This window comes from Rattus norvegicus, chromosome 17 (genome assembly GCF_021556685.1).
Source record: "Rattus norvegicus strain SHRSP/BbbUtx chromosome 17, alternate assembly SHRSP_T2T, whole genome shotgun sequence".
NCBI lineage: Eukaryota > Metazoa > Chordata > Mammalia > Rodentia > Muridae > Rattus > Rattus norvegicus.
Genome location: NC_141550.1, coordinates 83,245,733 through 83,257,500, shown reverse-complemented (window position 1 = coordinate 83,257,500; position 11,768 = coordinate 83,245,733). Strand labels below are relative to the sequence as shown.

The window sequence follows — 11,768 nt, the reverse complement described above, 5'->3', positions numbered from 1 at the left end:
CCCCCACTCCTTTACTTTGCATATTGGATTCACAGCTATTTTACGCAGTGTGCATTTGTTCATAGCATCGCCCTCTATCTCTGCAAAGTCAGCCTTTGTGGAAGTAAGTAAGTGCTCTTTCCTCTGCGGCTCAGATCTTGACCACCACACCGAGAGCATCTCGCCTGTACTCCTTCAGTGATTGTGCCTCGAGTCATTTCTTGATCCCAATTTACTTTCAAGTTTCTCGTCTGCTGTTGACGTCTTGGAAGTCCCCAGTTTGGGAGAGGGGGGAAGAAGAGCATGAAAACCTCGTTGTCAATATCGTTTAAGTAACCTACCTTTCTTTCTTCCCGGTAAGGCTGTGGTGGATATTTGCATGCAGATCGAGGAGTTATCACATCCCCCAAGTATCCAGACACCTACCTTCCCAACCTCAACTGCTCCTGGCATGTTCTGGTCCAGACTGGTCTGACCATCGCCGTCCATTTTGAGCAGCCTTTCCAGATTCAAAACAGAGACTCTTTTTGCAGTCAGGGGGATTACTTGGTGGTAAGTCATGCTCGTGGCTCTCCGAAGCTACTCTCTCTCTCCAGACTTAATCTAAAATTTTCAGTATGAATCTTGATAGGAATTTTAATCCTATTTTGCAGTATTAAGGATGTACCATTTTAAATGTCTTTCCAGCTAAGAAACGGACCAGATAACCATTCTCCACCACTGGGACCTTCTGGAAGAAATGGTCGTTTCTGCGGAATGTACGCACCGTCCACTCTGTTCACCTCAGGCAATGAAATGTTTGTTCAGTTCATCTCGGACAGTAGTAATGGTGGACAAGGGTTTAAGATCAGATATGAGGCAAAGAGTTTAGGTAAGTGTTTCCTTGAGAATTCTATCTGTACTTCCCTCCCCCCTGGGGTTATTTGGTTTGGGGATTTTAGAAAAGAAAACACAAAGTTTTCTGAGGTAAAAGTCAGTAAAAAGTCAGGTAAAAAAGTGTTAAGAAGAGCTGCCTGTGATCGATCCAGGACTTAGAGCACGCTTTGTACACTAGCTGTTCAGCATCGTGCTTCTTCAAGAACGTTTTATTTCTACTTTACAGGTAAGCAAAATGAGGCTTTGAGTTTTCCAACTTACAGATTTTTTTGTTAGTTTGTTTGTTTTCTAGTTAATGATAAATGTGAATTTTCTGTCTGTAGCAAATGAACCGATTTTGGGGGGCCCCCAAAATCCTTTAGTTTTTTCTGTGAGGAAATGTCTAAGTTAAACCCAGCGACGGCAGCAGAGTACGGGCTGGGCCTGCTCTGTTCACCATCACTGCAGTGTTGCTTCATAAGGAGCACTGGCCTATGATCCTACTGTTACTTACCTAGCTATTACTCATCTATTACTGTATTTCAGAGCCATCTTTATGCAATCAGCCTTACTAATGTCTAACTATGATTGTATTTAACTCTACTGTACTGATTGATTTTTGTGACATTTACTTTTTAACTAAATGTCAGTGGAGAATAAGCAGCAGAACTAAATCTCTACTTGTCCCTCCAAATTCAATATCATGAATGATTACGAGACTGAAATCCCAGATTCTTGAATGTGCATCAAAAGGTATATTGAGCTTCATAAAGCTGTGAAGGTTTTTTTGTTGTTGCCATTTCTCCTGCTGTGTTATTTGAATCAGATCTTCTATAGCCCAAGGTAGCCTGGAATGCACTGTGTAGTTGAAGGTGACCTTGAGTCCCTCATCCTTCTGCTTTGGTATCCCAAATACTGGAACTATAAGCGTGTGCTACCATGCCCAACTGAAACTGGATGTTTTAACATACGTGATCTCAAATGTGAGAGATTCAGAATGTCGGCATCATTTCTTCAACTGGGAAAAGGAAACAAAAATCTCTATTAATCAATCATTCCCCAACCCACTTACTTGCCTCAGCAAGGCCCAAGGCAAGCAGTGTGTTCAGTCACCCCCTAGGGCATTAAGCTCAGGCACTAGGAGAGCTGCTAGCAGCTCTGAGGGCAGCTGCCTCACTCCTGGAAGTTGGCATCTTCTCTGGCTTCCCTGTGTTTAGGCTGGCGTCCACAGTGACTTTAAACAGACTGGTTTCACCTCCTTCAGGACTCACTTTTCTACTTTGTTAATGCCAGGATCAACCCTAAATTAGTGACAGTTCAGATGTACCTAAGTATACTTTCTTTTTAGCTCCCTTTTAGGCCCACCAGTCAGGCACCTAGGCTAGCAGCCATGATCATCTCTCTGCCTTTCCTCACACATATGACTACCCTTAACATTAAGATTGAACAAAGGTCTTTTGATTTGAAAAGCTATCTTGAGGCAGCCACAAGCAATAGGATTGTGCTTGTCTCTTCCGACTTACTAAGCCAGTCTTCTCCTTGGTTCTCTTCCCATGGTGTCTACCTCATACCATTTCCCATGTATTCAATTATGTTCTGGGTGAACAGCTCTTGGCATCACTTACTGAGCTTTACACCATCTTTCTCCCTGGCTCTAGCTGATTGAGCTTTCTATAGTCTTGTGCTAGATGTCTTCTAGTCTTTTGGCTTGTTAATTAGTTAGGTAAACATTTATAAAGAGCTTTACACTACGCCCACTGCTAAGTTTTATCAAGGAGCTCTGTGCAATGACTGAGACATACAAGCAGTTCTTGTACAGCATAGTGAATGCATAATGGAGAAATGATCCAGGATCTAGCTGTGATCGCACAGGAGAAGCGCCAATCTAAACTGATGGTATCAAAGAAGGGCGGACAGAGATTTACACTTAGTAAAGAATGATATAATGGCATAAGACATCTCAGCATTAGAAGATAACTCACAATTTCAAAGGAATGTGCTATGTTGGAGAACAGGGTCAGAAGGAGGTGACTATGATGATGAACCAAGTATGCATCATGATGCTCAGGGTCATTAGCTCTTAAAGATAAGGTATTACCAAATACTCACACGGAGCCACTGAAAGGTTTAAAGCCAAAGCACTATGGCTTGACCAGATCAGAAACAGCAGCATAGCTTCATGACTGGAAGACTGAAGACTCATCTGAAAGAGTAATTCAGGAAACACTACTGTCCTGAGCTAAGGCCACATCAGTAAAAAGGTAGAAAAAGGGTCATGTTGAAAGGCTTTCTGAATAGGAAATTGAGTGGACTTTCAGGTCACTTAGAGGTGGGAAAGACATGATGAAAGAGAATGAGCAGCAACTAGGTACACACAAGGTGCTAGACCGACATCCAGATATGGTAATAATGGGTAGATTATTTATCCTGAAATCCCTGAATTCCATCCCCTGAAGATCTCTAGTAGACTGTTGGAACACAGAAGTGAGAAGAGGTGTCTAGCCAGATCTGATAAAGTGAGAGGATGATCAACTGATGGGTCGTGGTTTAAACATGAGCATACGGGACAACCAAGGAATTCTTAAGGATGAAAAGATGGCAGACCTGCGAAGAGATTCCCGGGGCTCTCTGGCACTGTAGGGAAGCCCTGGTAGGAGACACGGGATGGTGTGAGGGGGAATGCTGAGCTGACAGAAGGAAACAAAGAGTATGATGTCTGAGAAGCTGAAGGTCAGAGGTAGAAAAAAGGAAGATGGGGTTGATCGCGGGCAATGCAATAGGTATCGAGTACTTATAGAGAAGTCATCTCTGCATACACAGCTCGCAGGAAACTGAGGAGTGAGATAAACATGATCGACATGTTAGAAAGAAGGAAAAGCAAAAGGAAAAGAGGGAGGGATGGAGGGATGGGTCGGTAAGAGAGCAGAAGTGAAGATGTTAGGGGACGGAGATCTTAAGTACAGTGATTTCAGAAGGACAGATGGGAAGGGAACATGATCCAGAGATACAGAAGAGTCACGGGAAGAGGTGACAGATACAAGTGAATGTATTCTGAATGGTAACAAATGAGGGGTTAAAAGTTGACAGGGTTCTCAGATGGTTCTTTTTCGGTCACAAATAGAACACCAAATAGCATGATGGTATTTATAAACCCCGCTCATGGTTGGTAGCTCTAAGAGGTTCAAAAATTTAAGGTAGCCTCAAGAACATAGGCAGACAAGGCTCATCCAAGACTGTCTCAAAAACAAACAGGCTAGAGAGATGGGTAGTGGTTGGAAAATTAGCTGCACTGGCTGCTTTTCAGGAGGACTCGAGTTTAATTCCCAGCACTCACTTGGCAGCTCACATCTGTCTCTAACTCCATTTCCAAGGGATCGGATGCTTTCCTTTAGCCTCAGCTGACACCAGGCATGTATGTGGTACAGACATACAGGCAGGCAAAACACCCATACAAAAAAGGTAAAAGTGAAATCAAGTTAAAAAGTAAAATAAAATTAAAAACAAAAAAGCCAACAACATCCCCTGACACACACATACATACACACGTTTTAAAACGAACACCTGACCTAACAGAAGAGCGGAACAGACGGCATGACAGAATAAAAAAAGGAACATTTATGGTAGCTCATTTTATAGGAAGTTCAGGATTTATTTGCTTACAAAGAACATTAGGATAGTTCTGATGAAAGGAAGTTGGGAGGAAAAACACAGACAAACTGATAGTAGACAGAGATTGTGGTAGCGGTGTTCACCAGACTGCAGATTGATTTAACTGTTTCTTGACAGCCTGCGGGGGCACTGTCTACATCCATGATGCTGACTCTGACGGATACCTGACCTCCCCCAACTACCCTGCTAATTATCCCCAACATGCCGAATGCATTTGGATCTTAGAGGCGCCTCCAGGGAGAAGCATACAGCTCCAATTTGAAGATCAATTCAATATTGAAGACACACCCAAGTAGGTCACCTCCGTCCTAATGTTCCTCCAACCCAAAGTTAATATTTTTTTAAGTTGTTGTGTCTCAAGACAATTCATTTCCTCTCTGCTCGGCAGTACCTGCTGCCCAGAAAAATGTAGGGACAAAGAGATGAGTCAATGTCTGAAGCCTCAAAGCCTTGCCTAGCAACTGCTCTCCAGCTGAGTAGACTGTGTGTGCAGGCCTCCATTGTCACCATTGTCACCATTGTCACCCTCCACACATCCTCCAAGAGACACTGGGAGTGGTGGTTTGAGATTTATGCCATTTGTTCTTCCTCTCACAGGAAGAATCCAATGTCTCTTAGATGAGCATATTTCTGTCTAGCTGCATATTCAGATGATAAATATATCCGCTTAACGAATAAGAATTTGTGTGGCGTGGCATTAGAGACCACGGGTGCCCCAAAGAGCACTGATGCAATCACTCTGCAATGTCCCAGTCTTGGTTGTGTCAGCATTTGTGAAGGATCACAGCTCAGACAGCATGTGTGACTGTGCGAAAACCAGGGAAACTACGTAGTCAGTGAAACCAAAGCAAAACTAAAAGCTGAAGCCCAGACCTATGGTTTCTTTTGCATTTGTCTGAAACACCCCTGCCTTTGTGTGAAATGATGCATGTCCCAGCAGACCTTCTGCGCAGCAATTTTTGATACCAAATATGATATGATGCCAAGTAAGCACGGATGGTCCGGCTTGACTTTATTGGGACACATGAGTAGAGGCATATCGTCTTTTAAGGACATAGACAGTGCAGCTGTGCTCCTATAGCCAGAGTCATGCAATTTCTGAGAGAGGTTCATCATTCTCCTATAGAGTGTATTCATTATCATGTCTGACAAATTCTACTTTAGGTAAATTCATAGTTCATCTGAAATGACTTTTATGTTTCTTTTTCTTATTTTTTTTGGAATTGGATATTTTTTTATTTACATTTCAAATGTTATCCCCTTTCCTGGTTTCCCATCCATAAACCTACTATCCCATCCCCTCTCCCCCTGTTTCCATGAGGGTGTTCCCCCATCCACCCACCCACCCCCTTCCCCCTCCCCGCCCTGACATTCCCCTACACTGGGGCATCCAGCTTTGGCAGGACCAAGAACCTCTTCTCCCACTGGTGCCCAACAAGGCCAACCTCTACTTTTATGTTTCTAAAACAGATAGATAACATGGGAGGAACTTTTCTCCCAGGGTAAAAGCTGTCTGCTTTGGTCATTCGTGGGAAGTTGTATTGCCACTAGAAAAACATATGACATTTATTAAAATCACCCCAAAGCTTAAAGAGATCCACTCATGTTCTCTTTTCATTCAGAAATGATAATTAAGTCATGTCCTTAAAGAAAGAAGTCTTTTATTAACAAAATAAGTGAAATAAAGCTGTTTTTTAAGTTTGATAATTTCTTCCTGCCAGCTGTTCTGTGAGCTATCTTGAATTGCGTGACGGAGCCAACTCGAATGCACGTCTGGTTTCCAAGTTGTGTGGCCACACTCTGCCTCATAGCTGGGTATCCTCGAGAGAACGAATATACTTGAAGTTTCACACTGACGGTGGTTCCAGCTACATGGGATTCAAGGCCAAGTACTCTATAGGTAATGCTTTATCTTTAAACAGGAAAGAATGGTCCAGGGGAGCACTACAAGTCTAATCGCACCTTACCTTTCATCTGCCTACATTTAAGATTGAGAAAAAGAATATCATGTATTAACTCCCAATGTCGCTACCAATTTTTTAATTATTTTTATATTATACTAAAATTCATTAAATTTCACTAAAACTTTAGTATTTTATATTGTCCTAATTTGTATATAAAATATTTTCAGCTATATAAAACTTCGTTTCATTCTCTTACCGTGAAATGTGTCTAATATACTTACAAATGATAAACTTCTTTAGTGATACAACAAGTGCACTTGGATGATGACTTAGACACTGACTATAGAACGGTCAGACCTTTTCCTTCTGAGTCTCCAATGCCAAGCCAGTTACTCAATGAAAAGCACATTATTCCCCGGAGTTTGATTTCTTTATTTAAAAATAAAGCGAGCCATAAACAGACAATTTGAAGATACACTCCAAATATATAACACCACGTATTGCATATGATCTAGTGGGTCTGAACACTCTCAAAACAAATATAAAAATCTTCAAAAGCTCAGAAAGTCTAGTTTTAACAGTATTTAATCTACACAACTTACCTTATAACGTAAGTTAACTGTGTGTATGTATGTTAATCTAGCTACCACATCCAAGTGATAAACAATAACTGAATAGTATTTTCAAGCCCTACCAGACTATTTAGTGCAGCACAGTGTGTACATAATAGTTAATCTAGAGTGACATTCCATAGATGTCTTTCATTTCTCATTACTAAGTATCTTCCTTTCCATCCATAATAGATTTCAAATAATTTGGAAAACTTTAATCAAACTTTTTCAGACCGTTTCAGATTTTCAGCTTCTCTCAATATCCATTTGGCTCCTAAAAGTTTGAAATTATCTTGGATTAATCAGAGAAATCATAATAGAATACCGTTTGTATGTGTGTGCTTTGTAGCTTCCTGTGGAGGAACAGTCTCAGGGGACAGTGGAGTCATCGAGAGCATTGGCTACCCGACCCTTCCGTATGCAAACAATGTGTTTTGTCAGTGGTTTATCCGAGGCCTCCCAGGACACTACCTCACTCTCAGTTTTGAAGATTTTAACCTTCAGAGCTCTCCTGGTTGTACAAAAGACTTTGTGGAGATCTGGGAAAACCATACCTCTGGTCAGTGAAATATTTCTTTCTTTGTGGGTGTTTACATCTTAATTTATTCAGCCTCAGAAGCATCTTTACTTCTGATAAAGGCAAAAGTGTGTCTGATGCCTTTGAAATGTAGATTCATGAGCTCTGGTCACGGTCAGTAGCTCTCTTCCATGATTCTAACAGATCACAGTGGATGCTCAGTATCCCGGGAGCCATTCTATGGCCATCTTGGAGAACACACTGAAAGAACTTTGTGTTAAGAAGGATCTTCTACCTATGGAAGCCTCTCGGTGCCACAAGTGGTTATTGGAGGAGCCTCTTGAAACATGAGGAGAGGGAAGGACAGTGGTCTCATGTTACAGTAGAAAGGGCCCTTGGTTCTTTTCTTTAATCAGGTGATCAAGCCTTCCTCAACTGGCTGAGATAGACTTACCCTAATTGGTCCCACTCTTTATACATCTGCATATATTTGAATATATTGGTGTTTGTTCATGATTTTCTCGGCAGTGGTTACCATTTCTTCATGGACAAAGGATTGCCTCATAGATTTGGTTTTCTTCGTCCATGCAAAACAACTTAAGTAAATATTAACAGAAATGAATCACCCAGGCATATGGATAACCAATTACTGGGCTCTTACAGGAAGAGTTCTGGGGAGATATTGTGGAAACTCCACTCCTAGCAGTGTTGACACTTCCAGCAATGTTGCTTCCGTCAAGTTTGTCACAGATGGCTCTGTCACTGCCTCAGGATTTAGGCTGCAGTTTAAGTCCAGCAGACAAGGTGAGCCCAACGAATTGTTAGAAACGGTACTGTTCCCCTACAGAGGATATACAGACGCTATGCCAGATACTGACGAGGCAATGATTTGAAAAAGAAAACGTGACGGTCTCTTCCTGACTCTTACAACAAGATAAGAGGCAATGCTAATAATCACTCACCAACTAATGAGGAGTTACCATTCAAATAAAAGCCAACAAGGAGGTAGCTTGTATTGTGATAGACGCAGGAAGACTTCCCTGCAAGGTTCGTCTTGAGAAAGGTAGTCCATTATAATGCCCTAGAACTGTCAAGAACTCGCATTCCCAAATGTCCTGACAGACCTGGGTGAAGTAAAGATCTTGTCTAAAAAGCATAATAATGGTGTTAGCTTTCCTAATTCTGCTATATTTATTTGTCTTTTATATATTCTGGGCTCTGATAATTATTTGAATACTGCCAGTGGACTGTTTTCCTTGGGAAAATGTTAACTATTGATAGAGACAAGAGCCGAACACAGATATAGATGCAAGAAATCAAGGAATGAATACAGACAAGCATTCTCATACACGCGGAGACAAAAATTGTCACCAATAACTTTTTCTAGACGGGTCACTAAAGACTAACTTTAAAAACGTCCCATATGCAAAAAGATAATTAAATTTAATGTTTTTCTCTCTGTCTTTCAGTGTGTGGTGGGGATTTACATGGCCCTACTGGCACATTTACTTCTCCCAACTACCCAAACCCAAATCCTCATGCCCGGATCTGTGAGTGGACGATCACTGTACAAGAAGGAAGGCGGATCGTCCTGACGTTTACCAACTTGAGGCTGAGTACCCAGCCATCTTGTAACAGTGAGCACCTCATCGTAAGTGTCCCTGGTAGGCAGGGCTCTGTGTTCCATTCTGTATGGAATGAATTCACGCAGACGTGGTAGTATGAAAACGCAGTCACCCGGGCAACTGCATTTCAGGTGAATTCTGAGTATTTTAGACAGAATGAGATCATCATAAACTTCTTTCAGACACTGTCATCAATGAATGCATGCACACAGGTTGTACATTGGTTAAATCAATTTTCAGAGCAAACCATCGTTAAATGTGACAGGGTCCACAGATAATAGCTAAGCATACAAGTAAACTTTACCAGTCTCAGCCCAGGCACCCATGAGTCTTAAGGAGATGAGTGGTTCTCCGTAATTGTCTGCCAGAGTGTAGGAAGCCAGGGCTGCAGACCTGCCACGTTGCCACTTTAAAATAGAAGAGGCCTAACTTCAGCATCCCTAGCTTCCCTACCCTGAGAAAAGCAAAGTATACCCACAAGTATAAGTAACAAGTATGTTACTGACTGGGAAGTGTATACTGTGCCCACCGATACATGTTTGTATGTATACATATATGTACTTATCAATAGCTTTGCACAGAGTAATAGATGACCAAATTAGATTAATGTTAATATATTTCTCCATCCATCTTGCTCCCGTTTTCAGTCTCTGAAATTTTTAAATTTATTTTTCTTTCATATAACATATCCTGACTCTGCATCTCCCCTACTCCTCTACTTCTCCCCTTTCTCCCCCACATCCACCGTTTTTCCATTTCCCTGCAGAAGAGCATGCCTCCCATGGATGACAACCAAACATGGCATATCAAAATGGAATAAGGCTAGACACAGACCCTCATAGCAAGGCCGAATCCTCAGTAGGAGGAAAAGGGTCCTAAGAACAAGCAAAGAGTCAGAGACAGCCCCACTCCCACTGTTAGGAGTTCCACAAACAGCCCAAGCTAGACACTGTTTCTCTGTGTAGCGCTGGCTGTCTTGGAACTCATTCTTATAGACCAGAATAACCTCAAACCCTCTGGCATACACCTTCCTCTGCCTCCTGAGTTCTGGGATCAAAGGCATGCACGACCATGTCTGACTTCTTTGGATTTACCTGAGTATATAATATTTCTAATTACCCAAGGGAACTATGTTGGTTTATTTTGGAGTTCTAGTTCCTATACTCTATAACTCCATCTATTCACAAGAGCCATTGTTTGTGCCTTAGAAAAACTCTAGCACCTAACATCTTATCCACCCACTGCCGCTGCCTTCCTTCCCTTAGATTGTCTCATTAGTCCCTGTTTCTGCCTTCGTCTTCCTGTGTTCTCAGCACAGCAGCCAAGGTAATGGTTTCCAGTCTAAACAGGATCATATTGAGGCTAGAAATGGATCTTAGTGGTAGGAATCTGGCCTGGCATTGTTAAGGCAAGTCATATTACTTTTTCTTGGAAAAATTCTTCAGTGATCTATCATCTCATTCATATGAATCCCAAATCCTAACAAAGGCCCAGCCAGCCCACCAGTACCTGCTGGTCCTTTCTCTCTTATTCCTCTACCTTATCCCCATCCCATCCCATATCCTCTCTGCTCCTATGACCCAGACATGCTAGCCTCTCTTCTGTCCCTTGACTATTCTCAGAGCTCCAACATTAGGCCTTAACTGCTGATTTTGGCCTCTATCTAGACTGTTCCTCCCAAGATGGCTGCCTGGCTATCTTTTTTCACCTCCCTTAGATCTCTGCTCTGACCCCCACCACCTCATTATAAGACCCTAAATGAAGCAAACCCCACCTTTACCTGTTCCTCCCATGTGCTGTCATTTCACAGTACTTCACATCAGCTTTCTGAGCGCTAGAACTAGGTTTCCTTTGGTGAGCCCCTAGTGATCTATATTCTTGAAGATAAGGGTTTGATGAATGAATTGGGGAAATAACATCATTACCTTTAAAAAAAAAAGCTGTTTTTGTTTTCGGGTTAGTTGTCTGCTCTTCAATAGGAAATTTCAAAATAACGTTTGCAATTTATTTTGACATCCCATGACATCTCCTCATCACTTTTTATTACCCCAACATGGCCCCATTTAGCTTTCAGGTTATTGTCTCAGGTCTAGTATCTGAAGTACTGAACTGTTTCCCCCAGATACTCAGTATGGACCAGTGCGTTTTTCTTACGTTTGAGAGCCAGAGAATGCTGGGTTATGTTTCTGTTTTCCCTTTCCCCCCTCCCTCCTAATGCATCTTATCTCTGGGATTCTAATTACTTCTTGTAGCATTTACACCATTGTTTCCAGCTAACATTTCCTCTTTTGCACCTCTTTAGGTGGTCTTGGGGCTCATCTAGCTATGTCCTACTATAGAACCTGAGGAATTAGCTTCCTCCCATGAGAAGGCCACACAGGAAATTCATAGTTCACAAATTGTCAGCTTCCTGACAAAACACACATGTCACAGTTTCCATGGTTGTTACACTTGGATGCTTATGGAAACTACATTCAGGCTAAGCCAGGTGGTATGCTGTACCCACATTTCCTTCTGCTTTTTCAAATAGCAATGACAATAGTTGGACTATTTTTACATTTATGGATGTCAGTCACTAATTTTTCTACACATCTTCCACCAAAGGCAT

The 11,768-nt window shown here is 41.9% G+C and overlaps 1 protein-coding gene across 1 annotated transcript in view; it reads left to right on the top strand.

The window, feature by feature from the left end:
- The window catches only part of Cubn (cubilin), a 208,006-nt gene that overhangs the window by 143,138 nt on the left and 53,100 nt on the right, over positions 1-11,768 (top strand). The window contains 7 exon segments of the mRNA NM_053332.4: positions 341-531; positions 667-850; positions 4,621-4,795; positions 6,225-6,403; positions 7,368-7,577; positions 8,199-8,339; positions 9,005-9,186. Coding sequence (NP_445784.3) covers positions 341-531; positions 667-850; positions 4,621-4,795; positions 6,225-6,403; positions 7,368-7,577; positions 8,199-8,339; positions 9,005-9,186 — 1,262 coding nt within the window.